The following is a 22594-nucleotide window of genomic DNA, read 5'->3' as shown; positions in this document are numbered from 1 at the left end:
CTATCAAACAGTGGATTGCTGTTTCAATGTCTGCTTCTGCTTCTATTGTGTGAGACTATCTTCTGGGTTTGAACACATTTGTTCAATTATATTGCAAGAAAATATCACTATTAGTCATGCCTTGTTTGTCATACCTTTCAAATTTTCATACCTTTCAGATTTTAAACTAGAGAACGTTAAAGGTGGTATAGTTGTGACTCACAATTTTTTTTCTTTGATTAAATATGCATTATATGTGTGTTTTATATAAATTAAGTTTCTTTTTATCAGAGGACATTTTGGAATTGCAGGATGTACCATGTGACACTTCTTATGTAACCGCAAATGTTACTTCCATAAGTTTATTTTACATTTGAGGCATGGGGGTGGGGAACTAGTATTTAAGGTGGAATTATCGTTCTCAAGCTGAAAGAGTTGGAAACCACAGTTCAAAACTATGATGATGCCCTAGAACTACATTATCTATATTCCCCTCTTTTTGGGACTGCTCTTAACCTTTGGCAGTGTGAGAGACAGGAGTCCCAAGATGAGACTCGAATCTCAGGTTTTCCATATTGTAGTGTGAGCCCGGTAATAATATAAATGTTTTTATAGCACTGTACAAACACTAACTATTCAAAATGTTCTACAACATATGAGATGAAGGTACAGTAGGTAAGCATATTACCCCAATTTGTAAACACAGGAGAGGGTAGCTAAATTGCCAGAGTCCATGCAATGAGCTGAGCAGAGCCAGATTTAGGATTCAGGAATTCCTGGCTCATAGTTGCATGCTCAATCTGCTGGTCTATCTTAAATACATGTATATCCCCAATTACCATAGTTTCTGAGTACCTCACAATGTAGTTATCCTCAGAAGTTTGAGAAGTACTGTTATCTCTTTTATCCATTTGAGAAACTGAGGCACAGAGAGACTAAGTGACTTGCCCAAGGTTACACAAGAAATCTGTTGCAGAGCAGGGAATTGGACCCAGGTCTCAAAGTCCTAGGTTAGTTCCCTGACCCCTAGACCATCCTTCCTCTAGAATACTCTCCTAGGAATATTTAGGAGACAGTGAGCATTAAACACTATTTTGATTGTGAATTTTTGGTCACAATTATTATTCCAAAAATGCAGGCTTTGTGAAAGAGATCCTTATCAGCTTTATCAACGGTTGGAACAGCAAGCTAGAGAATACGTGCTTGAAATGAAGGTTCGTCTGCTCAGGCACTTGTCGCTGGGATCTAAAGTTGCATCAACATTATCAATACCAGGCCCACCGCAGGCACATCAGTTCATCTCACTCCTTCTTGAGGAATACAGTGCACTCTGTCAGGCAGCATGTACAATCAGCACCTTTCTTGTCACTCTGGTAAGATAGAAAAAAAATTCCTGTGTGCTATTGATCGGTAGAGATAATACAAATTTGTAAGAAGTCGTGTTGTGAGTTCTTTCACAATCCTTTTGCAGATTGCAGAGTATAAGCTTTTGTGTGTTTGGGCGGGAGAGTGGGGAATACACTTAACTTCTATGTCCTCATTTTGAAATCTAGTCTGGGACATTTTTAACAAAACAGTTCATTCATAAATGGGTGAAATTGTCAAAACTGTACATTTGCGAGGGGCAGGGTGACCTTCTACATCATCTGAATGATCAAGAGGAAGCTGTTAAACAAGTACTGCAAATGGTTAATGGGACTGACTAGTTTCAAAACAAAACTTTAGAGGAGTCTGTTCAGTTGCTATATTTTGAATTATTTTATTTTAGACAGCCCCATATCTAGGATGGGTAGAATATTACACTAGTCAGCTTCAGTGATGTCTTAAGAAAAGTATTATGAAAGCTTTAATGCCCTTTCAGCTGCATTAATTCAGATATTTTGATTCTACATATTTTCTTTTCTCTTCCCTGATCATCAAAGACGCTTGCTTGAGAAGACTATCTCTTGCTTAGAAATTAATCTGCTCCTGTTACTTATTACAACCAAAGTCGTCATTTTCTTCGATATAATCCTTTGCTACCAACCAATTCTGTTGTCACACTTCAGGTTATGTTGACAGGTAGAGAACAAGCAGCAGGCAAAGGTCTACCAGAAGAGAAGAGAAGAGAAATACAGAAAATATAAGTAGTAGAAACAGTTATTTCTAATGTTTTTTTCACTTTTCTTTGAGGACTTAGGTCTTTACAGCCTTTTTGTTATGCTGTACTCCCTTATTACTTTTCATACTATATGTACATGCTGAAGACTGCAAAGGGAATTTTGACAGAGTAGAGTTTGATTTTACTGTAGATGGGCTGGAGAGGTGTGGGACAGAGTTATAGAAAGGAATGAAATGGGCAGTAAGTGGTAGACAAAAGGAAAGAAATATAGAAGGGGATGGTGTTCAGACCTCTTGGGTGATTTAAAAAAAATAGTGAAGAAGAAAAGGTTCTCAAAGAGAAAAGGAGATGCATAGAATGAAATATTCAAAGAAAAAACATAATTTATTTGTGTTCAGATATACAAAAATATATGATAGTTGACTGTTTCCTGCCCTCCCTGGTCTGTGCTTGCTATTTTCTCATCTTCTTTCCCTGCCCTTAGACATGATGCGCTTTTATTAGAAATAATTCATTACCACCCATTCATTGGCATATTCCTGTAGTAGTCAAGTCTTAGAATTTCTCTCTTGAGAGGATGGTTCTTAAAGTTACTGAGTTGCTTTACTGTTTAAAAACATACTTGACTGCAGAACAGATTTATTGCAGTATGAAAATTAAATTGATGCAACTGAAACTAGACAGTTTTTATTTTACTTTCTAAGAATCCACTAATTTTGTACACTGGTTGTCAAGAACATATAGCTAATCAGGAATTTGATGTTTTCATGTTTAGCCACTCTCCTTTCCTCCTTTTTCTGGTCTCTACTGTGGACCAGTAGTAGTAAAGTCGACATGTAAGAGATCAAATTGACAGGAAATGCAGACTTGAACTCTCCAACCTACCAGTTTTTGCCCTACTGAAGCGGAAAGGATACTTCATTCTCCAAAGAGTTTGAGTGGATATGGTATTTTTACACTAACCCCTTCCTTATGTGTGATTGGTTCAGCAGTTCAGTCAGTATTGAGAACAGCCATTGTTCCTCTAATAGGCTTCAGCATTCAGAAATTGAACTATAAACTGTAGTAGGAACACAGGATATTGTTCCTGTGGTGGCTTTTTATATAGATTTCTTGGGTTGCTACAAGGCCTTTTCCTTAGGCACGCTAATATTTAAAGCTTGGAAACTGAGATTTAACTGCAGAGAAAAAGCGTAAGGAAGTGGTCTCATTTAGCTTTTTCAGTGCACATGAATGCATTTTGTTAAGACGCTACTGCACTGTTTGAGATCTAGAGAAATCCTTTTAGCCTCAAGTACACACGAGTGGCTAGATCATCATATTGTAAACTTCGTAATTCAGTCTTCCACTTGGCTAAGGTCCAACCTTTGTGTGTAGCCTGCAGTATGATGGCAGGAAGAGGCTTGAACCTCCATCCATGTGGACTTAATTTCTTAGTGAAATTATGACTGATTTTCCTTCCTTTCAAAGGAGTCCAGCTCTTTGGAGAGGTTCAAGAACAAGCATTAAAGCCTTTTTGCCCCACCAGGGGATGAGACACCATACCAAGATCAAGATGGAGAGACTGTGGTCAGTACAGAAAAGTCCCTCAATCCCCAATTTAGAGGTCTAAAAGAAAAACTTGCCTGATACTTTCTGTAGGCAGTACAGAACCTGATCAACTGAACTAGGGATGTAAGCCTTCTAAAGAAGTTTTGTCAGTTTTGTTCTCCTCAGACCTATGGAACCTACCAGAAGGCTCACTTGTTTTCAGGATAATCAGGCTAAAATTTAAGTTTTATTAGTAATGTGTAGGAACTAAAATCTTTTAAACCATTTATCATCCAAAGCAAGGGAGTACATTGCTTCATTGTACACCTCAGGAGTGGAGAGGCTATAATTATGTACAGATGAGTGTTTTCCATTGTTTTCTTTGAGCAGTGCTAGCCGGACTAGGAGTGTTTTGATACTGAGGTCTGACTTGGAATACATAACTCCTGTCAAAGTTTGAGATCTATAAAATAAGATGACTCTGTCCTATGCGACGCTTGTATTACTGATTACTCAAAGCCATAGTGCAGGAGATTTACTTGCTGGTGTGACAGCCAGAATGCCTTCATTTAATTTTGCTGAGTGTGGGATCTGGTGACAGAAGACAGACACTTGTGTTTGTTCCATAAATGAAACACTTGCTGAATTGATGGTTAGGGGATCTCTAGTAGAGGGTCTACTGTTCAGATGTCAAAACTGAATTACTATAACCATAGATGTTAACTCTTCTGTTTAGAAGTACATCAAGGTTGGAAATGGGTAGATGGTTGATAGTCCAGAAACCAAGATGCACATTTAGTATGCTAGACAGATGAGTAAGTAGATTATTGCTTGCTTCAGGAAGAACATTTCTGAGTAACCATACTTAGAAAGGACAACTTTTTCAGTGTTTTACTTAAACCTTGTGGGAAAAGCAGAACTTATTAGGAGAGAGGTATCTCCTGCTAGACATGGTAAAGAAGAACCTAACATTGATCAGGGATAGCAAATCAAAACCCCTGGAAAGGTCTGGCTAACATGATATACTCTGTCTATTGAGAGAGAAATTGAACTGTGAATTTGTGGAAGGCCTTTCAACAAGATAGTACCTTCTTCTGATTTTTTCCCCCCTTTCCTATCCCCTGACTATTCAGAAAGATAACGAAAAAAAGCTAGAGTGACTTTTAGAAGTCAGTGACGGTCCTGATTCATAGATCAGTGGCAAAATAATATATTTGTTAATGTTAAAACTGGCTAAGGTCTAAGCTGAATAACCCATCATCTGGGCTGGTGGGTTTAAAAGGTTACTAGCTAAAGAAATTTTCTTTCTGGCATCTGAAGAGTTCTTTAGAAATATGTTAGATTTATAGAAAATTTAAATATTTTTAATAGGAAAATGAACACTTGAAGAAATTTCAGGTGACTTGGGAATTGCACAATAAGCATCTATTTGAAAATCTGGTATTTTCTGAGCCACTTCTGCAGAACAGCTTGCCAACACTGGTGTCACAGCTAAGGTAAAGTGTCTTTCAATATATCTATCTACACACACATTAAGTAAAGAGAATAATAGTTTACATAGTATCTGTAACAAAATAGTTAGATACTTTTGATAAGACTAATGGTAAAACTGTAACTTCTTTTTTTAAAAGAATTAGATTCTATGATTATTTTTTTTTCACTAAGCAAACCACTGAAATATCTCTTCACATTCCTCACAAACTACTTTAAGATGAGGCGTGATGAAAACATCTGTTCAGTTGGTGCACTTGCATGTAAATTGGGTTTTTCTTTTCATTACTGCATGTTTATTTAGAATCTTTAGCTGGTCTACTACTGTAGGTACACTGAAAAACACAAACCTTACAAATGTAGAGCTCAATCCTGCAAAGGTTCACCCCTGAGAATGGTACATATTACCATGATTGGATCCATGAGTGACTTCACAGTATATCCCTGGTGGTAAGTGCTAGCAGAATTAGGCTCTCATAAGCAACCCTCAGATGATGATATCTTTAGCAGTGGCCTACATGCCATACTAGAACAATTACTAATCATTTGCCACTATCCTAAACAGACACACCAAAAAACATAAAACAAATTAATGGTCATAACATATTAATATTAAACAAAAGCAATCAAATGGACAAAACCCTATTAAACGCAGGTTTCTAAAACATTGCTGCTGCTCCTGAGTTTTGCTTTCATAGAGGCCTTTAAAAATGAGTTACTTAGTCTATGCACCTGTTGTTTGTATGTGAAATTGGTGGTGTACTCTAGGAAATGCAGTAGCATGTTTGAGTAATAGTTCTGATAGATTTGTAAAATCATGTGTTTTGACCCAAATATGCTAGGAATATTTACTATCTGTCTTGGATCCCATACAATTGAAAGATTAAACTCCTCTCTTTTTAGTAACTATTGCCCTACATTTGTCTTAAACAAATAAATTTGTTTTAAGTGTGTAAATGCTAAGTATTGTATTATAACTCCTGATTTTATACAGGTATAAATACTGCAGAATTGCCAATGGAAAGTGTTAAATCACGAGTTGGCCTTCAGAAATGAAAATTTCGAGAAAATACGTTTTGGGAGTTTTATTTGCCTTTTGGTTTTTGAACCAGTGTAGGGTTCATTGGGGTTAAATTTTCTTCTCTACAATCACGAAGGCTAGAAACTTGCTATTTTATGTAGGGGGGTGAGATTCTCTAGAATTACCATTACTTCAGGAGCCAGGGCATTAAGAAAAAAATAAATTTCGTGAATATCATGATAAAATCATGAGAATTGGCAACACTGATTACTGGTAGAATTTTAAGCACCATTGAACATTCCATATAGTTAATCTATATTCTTGGTGCATTTTTACATCTTCATGATTTTTGGTATGTAGAAATTATCTCCTAAAAAGACTATAGCTGAGGTTTCTATAAAAAATAAACAACTTGAGATCTTGGGTGAAATGAAGTTAGTGGCTTTTGTTTAATACTGGACAATAGTTGTTTGCCATTCACTTTGTTCTTAGTTATTTTAGATTCTCTATATAGCACTGAGAAATTTCTTACAATTGTTGCCAGATGGTGGTAGGCAGTATTACATAGCAGGTAGAACAGAGAACTAGGTATGAAGTCCTGGCCCCGTTAAAGTAAATGGCAAAAACCTGTGACCAGGATTTCATCCTAGGAGTCGAGATGCCTGGTTCTGACACTAACTTTTTGAGAAGCCCTGGGCAAGTCACTTAACCTCTTTGCCTTAGTTCACTGATTGGTAAAACTTGACTGAGTGGCATGGCTGCCGCGAGTCTTGGTTTATATTTGGAGGAACTCAAAGACCTTTGTAATGAAATGCACGTTAGAAGTGTGTAACATACTATAATCTCTACCTTACTTGATTCTGAGACCAAGGTTCAGGATGCTGACTTGGTAGTTTGAGGATGCTTGCAATGATGATGTATGGCAGACCTCAAAGGAATAAGCAGGAATAAAACTACTGATTCCACAGTAGTAGGGGAGTAGGAAAGCCTCTGTCATCCATTCCTGAAACTTCCCCTCTGAGGGAGAAGTGTCTTTTAACCTACCAATCTTAGAACAAATGCTGCCTCTAATGGGTAGGAAGTTAGTTTACTCCTGAGGGAATTCTGTGCCAAAAAAAACCACAAAAATTCTGCACACTATTTTAAAATTCTGAAAATTTTATTTGTAATAAATAAATGCAGAGGCTCCAGCATGGCAGTGGAAAGCACAGGCCAATTACTGCACAGAGGTGGGCGATCACCCTGCAGGCCTTCATCCTCCCCCTCCCCCCGGGACATGGACTCAGCAGTGAAGATGCATCTGACCCTGACACAGCGCAAGGGCCAGGCCAACCCCAGAAACACCCGGGGCCTTGCCCCTCTATGCCAAGCACACTAGATGTAGGCAGGCAGGTTCAGCCCAGCAGGAGCCAAGTGTAGAGGGACTGAATGTGGAGAGATGCAGATGTGGAGTGATAGGGTTCTGTGTGAGGCAGTCTGGGTATGGCCAGCTTGGTGGGGAGTCCAGGCGTGGGGGGATCTGGATGAACAGGGGCTCTTGGGGGGGGGGGGGGGGGGTTTTGGGGTTAGGGGCCCGGGGGCCCCCGGGGGGGGGGGTTCAGGTGGGGGGAGTTGGGGCTCTGCAGGGGGGTCTGAGTGTGGAGGGCTCGGCTGGAGGGAGAGTCCAGGTGCTGGCTTGGTGGGGCTCAGTGGGATGGGGATCTGGGTGTGGTGGGCTTGTCAGGGTGGTCCGGGTGGGGGGGGATCACTTGCAGGGGGTGGTCTGGGTGCAGGGATGGGGTCCGGATGCAGAATCATAGAATATCAGGGTTGGAAGGGACTTCAGGAGGTCATCTAGTCCAACCCCCGGCTCAAAGCAGGACCAATTCCCAACTAAATCATCCCAGCTAGGGCTTTGTCAAGCCTGACCTTAAAAACCTCCCAGGAAGGAGATTCCACCATCTCCCTAGGTAACCCATTCCAGAGAGTGAGGCTTGTCAGGGCGTGGATTCAGGGGTTTGGTGGGGGGTTCTGGGTGTCGGGGGTGAGGCTTGGCGGGGTGATCTGGTTTTGAGGCGGGTCTGGATGCACAGGAGTTGGGTGGACGGGGGAAGCAGCTACCCGTAGAGTGAACCCCTCCCCTATGGCTGAGGAGCAATGGGGACAGGAGGGGGGTGGGTGGTGGTGCGGAGCTTCCTGTAGCCGGAATGGTTTCTGGGGGTGGGTCTGACACAGCCATGGCCACTCCTTGTAAAGCAAAAGGAAGTCCCATCCTCCCCAGCCCAGCTGGGATAAGCAAGGTAGGAGCCACTGGCTGAGGCATCCCCAGCCCTGCCCCCCTTCCCCCCCAGCGATTTAGCTCTCCGCTGGCTGCTCCGGGCGCCTGAAACAAAGCATGTGTGCTGTTGGGGAGCAACAGCATGACCGTTCTTGTGGCTTCCCTTTGCTTCCCAGTCAGAAAGTCATTTTGCTGTGGGGAAGCAAAAAAGTCTGCGTGGGACATGAATTCTGTGCATGCGCAGTGGCACAAAATTCCCCCAGGAGTATGAGTTACTGTGTGTAACCAAGTTATGCAATAGCTTGATTTTATGTCTGTTTCCCCAAGTGGAGGCCCAACAGCCCTAGCTATTAAATAATTAGTGTCATCCTTAATCATTGTGCTGATTAACGCTTCACCAGACCTGGGTATGTCTTTGCTATCCAGCTCTTTGGTAGATGGTCATCTGTACTTAACGCATATGTGGTTCAGGAAGATCGGTATATCAAGCAATAAAGCTGGGTGAATAAATATGTCTCAGTTGCGATGACCCCAGGTTTGCTATGGAAATGTTACGCTTCTCATGTACTCACTACTATTGCTTACACTGGATACAGAACATCAAGAGTGAGTTGTTGTCAGACCTTTATGTTAAAAATACAAATAAACATGTTTTGGGGAACTAGTGGCCAAATAGCTTCTGTGTCAGTTACTGTAGTTACATTAATGACCTAAAGCCTTTTTTTAATCCTAAAACTATTTTAAGATTTAGTTGGGGTTGGTCCTGCTTTGAGCAGGGGGTTTGACTAGATGACCTCCTGAGGTCTCTTCCAACCATAATCTTCTATGATTCTAAGTGGTGGTGTATATCAGAAAGGTTAGTGGACACCAGTGAATCATTTTGATTATTAGGTGCATGCCTCTGCCTCTATTTCATACTCTAATAATTGCTATTTAAACTTTTAGGCTTGGAACAACACACGATTCCTGTAGTGAAGATATGTATAGTACCTTGCTACAAAGGTATCATCAATTGGAACAGGAGATGGGTCAAGTGGCTGAAGCCTGGCTTGAATGCCAGAAAAAAATAGATGATTATGTAGATGAACAGGTAAGGACCATGTAAGATATTGCCTGCCTTGCAGTAAATGTAAAACATATGAAGTTATATACTGCATACATGTACTCCAAAAATCCTGACCTTTCGTCAAGGTACTGTAACTGTGGAATACAGGTACTGATAAAAATGAATTATTACTTAGTCTGAATTCCTGTAGCATACACATGATACATTGGTGTATTTTAATTACTACTTTTGTATAAGAAAGAATTGTCTTTATAAGATGAGTTTTGTTAATTTAAAAACTTAATCCCCGTGTTTTATGTACATTGTCTGTCAGTAAAGTTACTCATTTCTGCTTAGTTAACAACCACTACAGTCCACTGTGGGATGTTGCAAGAAAGTCTGTTAGCAGTGTCTTTGTTAATGTCTTGCATAAAATTTTGAGGATAGTTTCAAAGCATCTGAAGAAAATTCTTGTTGCCAAACTCTGCCACCAGTATAGCTTGCATCCTAGGTATACTAAACGTGAAAAATCACCATTTTGTTAAAGAAAAGTAGACACAGCAAATAATGAACATTTGCTAGTGTTTATAAGAACCAGACAGAAGTAACTGTCTTCACAGTAGTTGCCTATCTGAGTTTACCTTATTTGAATTCCCTTGTAATATTCATGTACTAACAATGAATACAAATGATTAAAGGCTGTATTGCATCTTTGTTTTATAAAGTATAATTATAGGCATCAGAAGAGAAGCTCTTGAGGGGGGACAGTGGAACCCATTTTTGCATGTGTAAATGACAGTATCTCTTCTAAAATCCCCAGTCTTCCTGGGGCTTGAGTGGTGTAGGTCTTTGCAGGATCAATTTATAAGCAGGAAATAAGCACATGTTATAGTAGCCATCATCTGATATAAAGTGTTGAGCATGTGTCTGAGTGCAGACTTCCACCAGTCTCCTGCAATTAGACACATGAGAAAACGCTACAGAGATACAGTGCAGTTTTGGGAGCTATCCACTAGATTGTGTAATGGAAACGGGAAGCATTCTGGACTCCTGTTTTTTTTTTGTTTTTTGTTTTTTTTGGTGTGTGTGGGGGCGGGGGGACCACCAATAGGTGAGCCTCCTAGGAAAGAGTGGATTTTTTTCTTTAAAAGAGCAATTTATAAACAAGACATTGCTTGCTTCAAATGGTCCTGCCATTGGGAGCATGAGTGAATGGTTAAAAGAGGTGAACTGGACCTCCCTCCATGAAGAGATCAGTACACTGGCATCACAGTCAGGGTATGTCTACACTACGAGGGTAATTCGATTTTACTTAAATCGAATATGTGGAATCGATATTGCAAAGTCGAACGTGTGTGTCCACACTAAGGACACACTAAGGACAGTAATTCGACTTTGTGAGTCCACACTAACGAGGCGAGCGTCGATATTGGAAGCGGTGCACTGTGGGCAGCTATCCCACAGTTCCCGCAGTCCCCGCTGCCCATCGGAATTCTGGGTCGAGCCGCCAATGCCTTCTGGGTAAAAAAAATTTGTCGTCATCCGTCCGTCACTAACGCCCTCCCTCCCTCCATGAAAGCGCCGGCGGGAAATCAGTTCGCGCACTTTTCTGGTCAGTGACAGCGCGGACGCCACAGCACTGCGATCATGGATCACGCTGCGACCATCGCTGCACTTGTGGCCGTTCTCAACACCTCGCAGCTTATCATACACCTTTCCCTGAGGCAGATGCAGAGAAATCGGGCGAGGAGGCTACGGCACCGCCGTGAGAGCCTGAAGTCGGAGAGTGGCACAGAGCTGTCAGAAACCACGAGCCCCAGCGCCCAGGACATCACGGTGGCAATGGGGCATGTGGATTTTGTTGAACGGCGATTCTGGGCCCGGGAAACAAGCACGGACTGGTGGGACCGCATAGTGCTTCAGGTCTGGGATGAATCCCAGTGGCTGCGAAACTTTCGCATGCGGAAGGGGACTTTCCTCGAACTTTGTGAGTTGCTGTCCCCTGCCCTGAAGCGCAAGGACACCCGCATGCGAGCAGCCCTCACTGTCCAGAAGCGAGTGGCCATAGCCCTCTGGAAGCTTGCAACGCCGGACAGCTACCGGTCAGTCGCGAACCACTTTGGTGTGGGCAAATCTACCGTGGGGGTTGTTGTCATGCAAGTAGCCAAGGCAATCGTGAAGGTACTGCTCCCAAAGGTAGTGACCCTGGGAAACGCGCAGGTCATCATAGATGGCTTTGCCGCGATGGGATTCCCAAACTGCGGTGGGGCTATCGATGGGACTCACATCCCTATCCTGGGACCGGACCACCAGGCCAGCCAGTACATCAATAGAAAGGGCTACTTTTCAATGGTGCTGCAAGCACTGGTGGACCATCGGGGACGGTTTACAAACATCTACGTCGGATGGCCGGGCAAGGTTCATGACGCTCGTGTGTTCAGGAACTCTGGTCTGTTTAGACGGCTGCAGGAAGGTATTTACTTCCCAGACCACAAAATAACTCTTGGGGATGTGGAGATGCCTACAGTCATCCTCGGGGACCCAGCCTACCCGCTAATGCCCTGGCTCATGAAGCCCTATACTGGCGCCCTGGACACAGAAAAAGAACTGTTCAACTACCGTCTCAGCAAGTGCAGAATGGTGGTGGAGTGTGCTTTTGGCCGTCTCAAAGGGAGATGGAGAAGCTTACTCACTCGCTGTGATCTCAGTGAAACCAATATCCCCATCGTTATTGCAGCTTGCTGTGTGCTCCACAATCTATGTGAGAGCAAGGGGGAGACCTTTATGGCGGGGTGGGAGCTAGAGGCAAATAGCCTGGCTGCTGATTACGTCCAGCCAGACAGCCGGGCCATTAGAAGATCCCAGCGGGACGCCCTGTGCATCCGGGAGGCTTTGAAAGCTAGGTTCCTGAGTGAGCAGGGCAACCAGTGACTTTTCAGTTTGTGGACAGAGAAGCTGAACCTGCCCCCGTTTCTTTGCCCAGTTCATTTTGACTATCCTCTCCAGTTACATACCCCCTTCACCCCCTTCCCCTTCCCAAAAAATAAAATCATTTCGATTTTGTTAATGAACAGCGTTGTCTGTATTGCTGTTTTCGCGGGAATATTTTAAACCGAGGACGCAGACTGTGGCGGGGGGCGGGTTCAGTGTTCTGATGCAAATGATGCTTCTAAACTCCCGGAATGACAGGCTCCGCACTGGTGGACTGGTTATTTCAATGGAGAACATGAAAAACACCTCCCAGACTGACCAGGGTAACCAGTGACTGCACTGTGTATGTGTCCTGATGCTGGACCTGACACCGCCTCTGTACCCTGCTAAAGGTCACTGTCCTGCCCAATTACCAAGCCCCTTCCCCCCCTCCAGACAGACTCTCCCTCAAAAGAACCTGACTGAAACAGTAATGGAGAGAAACAAACATTTTATTGCGAACCAGACATGAAACGTGGGGTGTGAAACTTGGACGGGGGCTTCTGTGAGGTGGGTGGGAAAGGACTTATGAAATTTTGGGGAATGTCAGCCTTCTAGTGCTAGAGCAGTCTGCAGGGGTTGACTGAAAGTTTTAACGGCCCTTGCCGCCCCTCCTTCTTTGGAGTTTGGGTGAGGGTGGTGTGGGACTTGGTGGCGGGTGAGGGCGGTTACAGATAGACTGCAGCGGGGCTCTGTCCTCCTGCCTCCGGTCTTGCAGAACATCCACAAGGCGCCGGAGCGTGTCCGTTTGCTCCCTCATTAGTCCAAGCAGCTTTTCAGTAGCCTGTTGGTCCTCCTGACGCCACCTCTCCTCCCGTTCCATGACTGCTCGGTGCATTTGTGACAAGTTCTCCCTCCACTGTGTCTGCTGGGCTGCCTGGGCTCGGGAGCAGTCCATTAGTTCTGAGAACATGTCTTCACGCGTCTTCTTCTTCCTCCGCCTAATCTGCGCTAGCCTCTGGGAGTGTGCTGAGAGGCTGGGTTGGGAGACAGTCGCAGATGTGTCTGTGTGAATTGTGAAAAGGGAGTGAATTCCTGAGACAGATAAATGAAATTGTATACAAAGAACCTAGTCTTTCTCTGTGAACAAGACCATGCACTGCACCTCTCACATGCGCACTCAGGACAAGGTCGAATTTTCGGCCGTCGCCTTCAGTGCCTGTGGACTTGCGGAGGTCTTGGACTGTTCAGAGAACTGTGGCTGGAGACCTGAACTTCTGGAGCGGGCAATAATGGTAAGCCGCAGACTTGTGGCTGCTTAAAACTCCAGCAGTAGCACTGGCCTCCTTTCACATTGAAAGCAATGCCAGTCTCTGCTGCCAGCAATCAGGACAGCATCAACTCTGCCCCTGTCCCACCCCCTCGCGGCTGTCCCAGGGAAAGATCCCTGTATGCTGCCCCTCTCCCTCCACCGCGTGGCTGTAAAGCAGTCCCAATACTAACATTCCCCTCCCTAATTCAAAGCAGGGCGTCATGAGCGACATCACCCTCCTGAGGATCCCGGACACCCAGAGAGAACGCATGCTGCGGGAAAGCATGCAGAAACCGGGGCCGTATGCCGCCATGCTATGTCGGGCCATGATCCCGGAGTACTTGATTGTGGCGTGGAGGGGGCATGTCTGCTACCACGGAGGGCCCACTAAGATCGCCCTACCCCGGAACCTGATCAACAGGCTTGAGCTCTACCTCCACGAGACCTACGAGGAGTTCTCCTACGAGGATTTCTCGTCGATCCCCGGCCACATTGACCGGATTTTCGCGTAGGTGCACTGGGACTATGGAGTGGAGCGTCTTGGGCCTGGGAATCATGGAGTAACGGACATTGTGAAAATTTTTTAAAACACTTGGGACTAAATTGAGAAGAGCCTAAGACAGAGAAATCATGAAAACCCATTTGTTACCTTTGTAAATATTCCTGTTTTGTACCTGATTATTTTTTTACTAGTTTACAGAACTTTTATAAATGTACATTGTTAATAGTATAAATATTACCGTTCTGTTTTAAATAAATGTTTACATGTTTACAGCACTTACTGCTTGATCCTTCCCCTGATTCTGTGTCCGGGGTAAGGGATGGGGACGGTTGGTACGGGATCTCGGTAAGGGTGATGAAGAGCTCCTGGCTGTCGGGGAAATCAGCGGTGCCAGCGCTGTCGACTGCCTCGTCCTCCTCATCTCCTTCTTCATCTTCCCCGTCCGCTGTCATGTCCGACGAGGAACCGGCCGCGGACATGATCCCATCCTCGGAGTCCACGGTCAGGGGTGGGGTAGTGGTGGCGGCCGCTCCCAGGATGGAATGCAGTGCCTCGTAGAAACGGGATGTGTGGGGCTGGGATCCGGAGCGTCCGTTAGCCTCTTTGGTTTTTTGGTAGCCTTGTCTCAGCTCCTTGATTTTCACGCGGCACTGCGTTGCATCCCGGCTGTAGCCTCTCTCTGCCATGGCTTTGGAGATCTTCTCGTAGATCTTAGCATTCCTTCTTTTGGAGCGCAGCTCTGAAAGCACGGACTCATCGCCCCACACTGCGATGAGATCCAAGACTTCCCGATCAGTCCATGCTGGGGCCCTCTTTCTATTAGATTGCACGGCCATCTCTGCTGGAGAGCTCTGCATAGTTGCCACTGCTGCTGAGCTCCCCTCGATGTCCAAAGAGGAACTGAGATTCAAACTGCCCAGACAGGAAAATGAAAATGAATTCAAATTTTCCCGGGGGTGTGGCTGGTCAGAGCATCCGAGCTCGGACTGCTGTCCAGAGCGTCAACAGAGTGGTGCACTGTGGGATAGCTCCCGGAGCTATTACCGTCGATTTCCATCCACACCTAGCCTAATTCGATATGGCCATGTCGAATTTAGCGCTAATCCTCTCGTTGGGGAGGATTACAGAAATCGATTTAAAGAGAGCTTTATGTCGAACTAAATGGCTTCCTGGTGTGGACGGGTGCAGGGTTAATTCGATATAACGGCGCTAAAGTCGACATAAAAGCCTAGTGTAGACCAGGCCTCAGAGAGAAGGACCCTTTGCTAACACAAGAGGCTGAGACAAGGAAACTGTTGAATTGCCACCAATTATTTAGCTGTATAAATGGAGCAAGAACCAGAAGCGAACTCCAGTAAGTGAAAACAAGCACTTTCTTATGGTAAAATGAGCTCTCTCTTTAAAATTAAATAAATAAAAAGCTGTGATTGGGCAGAAGCTATGCTATGCTTTTATAGTTTCTAAATATATGGGGTGTTCAGAGTCCATATGTAAGGAATATCTGAGGGGAGAAGGATCACTGAGATGGTCTCCACAAATCTGGAAGGCAAGGCAGAAGAAATTGTGTCAATAAGGACAATACTCCTGTTGAAGAAGATGCACAGAGCAAGCAACAAAACAAAACAAAAATCCAAGAATTTTACGAATATCAATTTTGCTATGCTGCAACTAGACTTTGCACCCTTTTCATCTCGGATATGTTGGTGAAAATGGTCAGAAGTAGAGTTACAGGTTAGAACAAGTCGCCTGGTAGCATGTATACAACATTTTAAAATAGCACTAGGAAAAATAAGAAATGCGTGTTGCTGTTGAGGAATTAAACTGAACCAGCATATCTAAAATCCACGTTGGAGCGACAGATGCTACCTACTATTAAGGCCTCATAGAATTTGTAGGCATGAGAAAAGCTCGGCAAAGTCCTTCTACAACATCTTCCAATATCTTTGTGAATAAAAACCTCTTGACAGATTTACTCAAGGTATTAGCCAAGCAAAATACAATACAGGTAAGGAGTCACAAGTTAGATAATATAAAATCAGTGTAGTTTTAAAAAAAAACAAAAAAAAACAGATGTCATGTAAATAAAAGAATGTAGGGGAAGCAGTGATTAAAGTAAGAGACACTTTAAAAAAATAAATAAAAAAAAATGGGGCGGGCAGATGCCCAAGAGAACAAGTTCCTGACACCCTGGGCATCGCTACAGCAAAAATATCCATCACCTTCTGACTTAAAGTGTAGCACTGGAAAGGTGGGCCTGTCAGAGCAGTTACTCCTCAGGAAAAGACTAACAGACCATCTCAAATATGTCCAGGTTTCTTCCCACAAACAGATTTTAAGATGATCCTGTTGACTTCTGAAGTTAATCTGTTATGCTATCAGCAGCTGGTATAAAGAACATTTAAAAGTCCTAAAAAGGAATTACAGCCTGTTGATCCTCATTTATTTAATGAAGTAACATTATTCTGGAAGCAGAGCTTCTTTTTCTTTAATGATTAAATTCTCACAAACACCAAAAGCAGTTTCAGGCTATTATGGTATGATTAATTTGCATACTGAAGTATTCAAAGGCTAATGATTCTGAAGTAGCCTTTATGCCATTGCTTTAAGAACATGAATGTGAGGATGTCTGGTAGTACTAGTGCTAATGTGCATTTGTCATACTTTGCAATCTTTATCCATTTGAAAGATCATATTAGTTTGTGAGAGTCCCTATACTTAAAGGCCTAGATTTTGTCTTTAAGAAATCAGTCCTTGTATAGAGAGGAGTGTGGAATCTAACCATGCCAGGAAGAACACTGGAGAAATTATGCCTGTCTGAGGCACAATCACAGGACTGCTGCTTGCATATGAGGTCCTGGTAATCTGCTCAATCTTGTATGCCAGCCGGGCTCCACAGAAGGGGACAGTGCAAAGTGAAGGGGACAGAATAATGACCCCACTCCCTTCCCACCCCTCTTCACTAGCTTGCTCCCATGGAGAGGAAAAATACAGCAATTATTGTCGAGATGCAAAGGTGTGTAGGGGAGGCTTCTTGCTTGTCCATCCACTCCTTTGTGCCTAAGCGAGGGCATCTCACAGTCTTGCCCAAAACAGTGACTACAGTAGAAGTGAAATGACTTCTCAAACTAGTAGAGATTAAATGCATCCTCTATAGTGTTGTGGTTGCAAAGCACTGTACAAATGTGAATGGTTGATCCACACAGCACCCATGTAAGGTAGGTGAATAAATATTTTTTTAGGTGCCTAGATTTAGCAGTGATAGGCGCTACTTGAAGGGATGGATAAGTAGGTAGAATAACTGATTACAGAACTTAAGTGACTGTCTATGTCCTCAAAACAGTCAGTAGCAGAGCCAGGAATAGATCTTGAGCATTCCTGATTTTTGGCCATATAATACATTTTAATCTCTCTGAAAAGTGGTACAAAGGATGGTCCATAAGTGTTCATGCTAACTATTTCTCTTAACCATTTAAAAGCATTACATGACTTACAGTATTGCTTTTAGTGTAAACTAACATATTCCCTTCAGAGCAAGGGAATTCAAAATTGAATAGTATTAATCCAAATTACATTTGATATCAGCATCAAAGAGCAAAATCATGCTAAGTGACGTTCAGATTCAAGTGTTGAGGTGTAGCGGGGATAGTTCAGCATGATATTTCCTGAGTGAAACAATACTCCTATTGTAATCTTTTAAACTCATGTTCATGTTTGAATTCTATGTTCATTCCTTGAAATATTAATTTAAGGTAATATTACAAACTGAGGATTACAACATGAGCTGCTAATAATAAATTCTGGTTCATTTGCTGCAAATTTTGTTCCATAAATATGTAACCTCTGAAAGGTTTTGAATTTCTAGTACTTATATGCTAAGTGTAAGTGTTGAAAGAAACCTGGATAGGTGCTTTCCCTTACCTACTGAACCAGTTCTTTCAAATTGATTTGGGAAACAGATGGAGAAACTCTGTTTTTGTACTTCACTGTTCAAAAATGTACTGTATATAGTATTGTATGCATGTTGGTCCCAGGATACTAGAGACAAGGTGGGTGAGGCATTAGTCAAATAAAAGATAACTTCTGTTGCCAGGAGATAAGCTTTCAAGTTTACAGAAAGGTCTTCTTCAGGTCTGGGCGCTCTCTCCCCAACAGAAGGTGATCCGGTAAAAGATGATATCTCACCCACCTGTGTCTCAAACATTTATGGATTTTTCTTTATTTGTTTTATGTTTGTAGCATTGTTTGTTAACTCTAAAAAGTGTACTCTTCAAAGACAAAATGTAATCTGATTTTAATAGTGCTTTTCCAGTAATGTGCCCCAAGGTGCTCTATAATTAATAAAAAGTATCTTGCTGAGTTAGTTAAACCGTAGGCAAGAAGTACATTTTAAGCTCAACCTTAAACACTGATAGTCTAGATCATTACATGTGAATGGCTATAATTTTAAACTTGATCCTTTCTTTTTGTATAATCTTACAAAAAAGAAAAGTCCCGCTTCAGTAACAAATATTCTTCTATGATTGAATGATGAGCTCTAGGTCTGTGGAACACCACAAGATTTGCTCTTGACCTTGAGCGTATATCTGGGACTTGCCAGAAGTCCTGCATTGCTAGAGCTTCACACATGGATCAGGAGATGAGATATTGGGTATCTGTTGCAGAACACTTTAAATGTTATCAAAATTTTGTATATAGTATAAAATGGAGCTTAATGTCAGTGTAAAGACTTAACTGGAGTGTGGAGGGTGCAAGAGGGGGAAGATTGCCAAAATTATTTTATATTTGCTTAGAGTTAAAATACAGTGGCTTTACTAATGAAGTAAGAAGAGCACTTGGATAAGATAGAATTTATCTTTAATAAGCAACAGAGGGTCCTGTGGCACCTTTAAGACTAACAGAAGTATTGGAGCATAAGCTTTCGTGGGTGAATGCCCACTTCATCAGGCGCAATATAAATATATCTTTAATATAACTTTAATAACTTACTTAACTTACTTTTTAATTACACAAGATTCTTGTGAGTTTTCTGAAATAAACATGGACAGGGTAAATAAAATAAAATTTGATGGTGACCTAACAAATAGTGTAGTATTTTCATGTTTAAACCAATGCATTTCCTTATATCCTGTTTTAGATGGCAATGAAAACAAAACAGCGCATGCTAAAAGAAGACTGGGAATTTTTTAAACAGAGGCGTTTTATTGAAGAGCAGGTAGGATTATGGTGTTTTAGTAATTTGAATATTTTCTGTATACTATGAGAGACAGACACTTGCAGCTGAAAGAGTAATCTGTATATTGCACTAACCATATGTGCTCTAATTCTTCAACCCTATGCCTAGAGCTCACGTGGATAAATGGGAGTTAAGCACAGATCAGCTACAGAATTGGGCCCCCACGTTTTTTCTAAACTTTAAGGGTAATTGAGTTTGCTACTACATGTTAGTCCCTTTGTGTATATCCATAAAAGGAATGTAACCGTTGAAGTGAAAGAACTCTATGTCGTGATCTAATAAAAATAATATACAAAACTCCAGTTATAACTGGGTCAGAGAGATTGACTTCGCCATGTGATTTCTTTAATATGGAAATACATTTTCTTTGAGCTAACATATTTTTGAATGCCAGATGTTTACTGCTTCTAACTTTTTAAACTTTTATAGGTATAAATGTTTTTGACTTTGGGTATTGTGATAGATGATCAAAAGGATACTTTTATCAAGTTATTACTTGCATTATAATTGTCTTTTTTTAAGTTGGGCATTACAAAAGGAAAGGATATTTTTTGCCATTAGTTATGCTATAAACTGATTAAAATTTTAGTGAACGTTTACTTGCAATACTAAAACACTGCCTTACAATTTACTTTAGTTAAATAACAAGAAAGCACTAGCTGGTGAGAACAACTTCACAGACACAATGAGGCATATGTTGTCATCACGTTTGAGCATGCCTGACTGTCCCAACTGTAATTATAGAAGAAGGTGAGCTGATGTTTTTAATATGAGTTCATAATAAAACATTAATCTCTTGGGTTAGAGAAAAGAGGATATCAAATATTGTAACTGGCACAGTGCATTTAATAAAATTGAATGCAACTTCAAACAATACCTTTAAAAATCCGTGACACTGATAAGTTTTATTACTATCTTAATTCTTGAGCAGATGCACTTGTGATGACTGCAGCCTTTCACACATTTTAACATGTGGCATCATGGATTCACCAATAACAGATGACATCCATATTAACCAGTTACCACTACAAATTGATTCTGCTCCGGATTATCTGTCTGAGATCCGCCCACCTAGTATGTCTTCAGCAAGCTCCGAATCAGGTTCCAGCTCTCCTATCACAATTCAGCAGCACCCAAGACTCATCCTTACAGATAATGGCTCTGCACCAACTTTGTGAGTTGCTGTTTTTATTGTAAAATTTGGAATCATAATGAAATTGAGAGAACTATGGAAGACAAATTACAGAAGGTTGATAGTTTCACTTTAAATTACTATCATTGTTTAAAGATTTAACACTTATATTTGCAGTAGTACTTAGCCACATTGGGGAACTTACTCTGAGAGGTATCAACTGCCTGAATTCATTACCATGAAGTAGTAATTCTTGAACATATGTCTTAGTTTTATGCCTCCAAACAGCTGTATATTCAGGAGTTCAGGGAGACATCTACGACAGAACCCTGCTTACACATTTAGCCACTGGCAGTGGCAAGGGTAAACGTTCTGGATGGTGACCTGCTAGCTAGATGACTTGTCTGTTGTTCCACACATTTTGTCACATCATTTGAAAGCTTGCTTTAGACATCTACCCTAAGTGAAATCAGGGTGGATTGATTTAAATCATTGATTTTTAAATTATTATTTAAATCAGCAAGCAGGAAATCTTGACTTAATCATTGTTTTAAATTTGTTTTGCATTTGTACTTTTTAGGTATTTTTCCAAAGAAAATTTGCTTGAGTGGTTGGTAACCATTAAAACATGTTGGTTTGCTTTTACTCTATATTTGTTGCTGCTTTTGCATACCAAGAGGATATGCTATGTCTATACACATTACGTTAATTGAGATTCTTAATTATATATGAGGGAGATTCCCAAACCTGAGCTGGTCTTTTTAGGTGACAAATCTGAGGAACTGTCCCAGATTGAGATGTCACTAGAGGAGGTTTTGAAACAAATTGATAAACTAAACAGTAATAAGTCACCAGGACCAGATGGAACTCAAATGTGAAATTTCAGGACTACTAACTGTAGTCTGTAACCTGTCATTTAAATCAGCTTCTGTACCAAATGACTGGAGGATAGCTAATGTGACGCCAATTTTTAAAAAGGGTTCCAGAGGTGACCCCGGCAATTACAGGCCGGTACTCCTGACTTCAGTACCGGGTAAACTGGTTGAAACTATAGTAAAGAACAGTATTGTAAGACACCTAGATTAACATAATTTTGTTGGGGAATAGTCAACATGGTTTTTGTAAATGGAAATCGTACCTCACCAATCTACTAGAATTCTTTGAGGGGGTCAACAAGCATGTGGACAAGGGGGATCCAGTGGATATAGTGTATTTAGATTTTCAGAAAGCCTTTGACAAGGTCCCTCACCAAAGGCTCTGAAGCAAAGTAAGAAGTCATGGGTTAAGAGGGAAGGTTCTCTCATGGATTGGTAACTGATAGGAAACAAAGATAGGAAACAAAGGGTAGGAAAAAATAGTCCGTTTTCAAAATGGGGAGAGGTAAATAGTGGTGTACCCCAGGGGTCTGTACTGGGTCCAGTCCTATTCAACTTATTCATAAATGATCTGGAAAAAGGGGTAAACAGCGAGGTGGTAAAATTTGCAGATGATACAAAACTACTCAAGATAGTTAAGTCCCAGGCAGACCGCGAAGAGCTACAAAAGGATCTCTCAAAACTGGGTGACTGGGCAACAAAGTGGCAGATGAAATTTAATGTTGATAAATGCAAAGTAATGCACATTGGAAAGCATAGTCCAAACTATACATATACAATGATGGGGTCTAAATTAGCTGTGACCACTCAAGAAAGAGATCTTGGAGTCATTGTGGATAGTTCTCTGAAAACGTCCACTCAATGTGGAGCGGCAGTCAAAAAAGCGAACAGAATGTTGGGAATCATTAGGAAAGGGATAGATAATAAGACAGAAAATATATTGCTTCTATATAAATCCATGGTACACCCACATGTTGAATACTGTGTGCAGAAGTAGTCACCCCATTTCAAAAAAGATATATTGGTTTTGGAAAAGGTTCAGAAAATTATTAGGGGTATGGAACGGCTATGGAGAGATTAATAAGACTAGGACTTTTCAGCTTGGAAAAAAGACGACTAAGGGGGGATATGATTGAGGTCTATAAAATCATGACAAAAGGAAGTATTTTTTCACATAGCGCACAGTCAACCTGTGGAACATCCTTG

At 41.7% G+C, this 22594-nt stretch overlaps 1 protein-coding gene across 3 annotated transcripts in view; it reads left to right on the top strand.

Moving 5' to 3' along the window:
* The window catches only part of FAM193A (family with sequence similarity 193 member A), a 99495-nt gene that overhangs the window by 49450 nt on the left and 27451 nt on the right, over positions 1–22594 (top strand). For all 3 annotated transcript variants that reach the window (XM_024198559.2, XM_024198560.2, XM_024198558.2), the window contains 6 exons: positions 1118–1352; positions 4982–5106; positions 9325–9469; positions 19283–19360; positions 20019–20131; positions 20313–20555. In XM_024198559.2, coding sequence (XP_024054327.2) covers positions 1118–1352; positions 4982–5106; positions 9325–9469; positions 19283–19360; positions 20019–20131; positions 20313–20555 — 939 coding nt within the window. The remainder of the gene's footprint in view (positions 1–1117; positions 1353–4981; positions 5107–9324; positions 9470–19282; positions 19361–20018; positions 20132–20312; positions 20556–22594) is intronic.

Source organism: Terrapene carolina, unplaced genomic scaffold, assembly GCF_002925995.2.
Source record: "Terrapene carolina triunguis isolate 2854851 unplaced genomic scaffold, T_m_triunguis-2.0 Scaffold66, whole genome shotgun sequence".
NCBI lineage: Eukaryota > Metazoa > Chordata > Testudines > Emydidae > Terrapene > Terrapene triunguis.
Note: the sequence above shows the minus strand (reverse complement) of the source record. Positions and strands in the feature narration are given on the sequence as shown.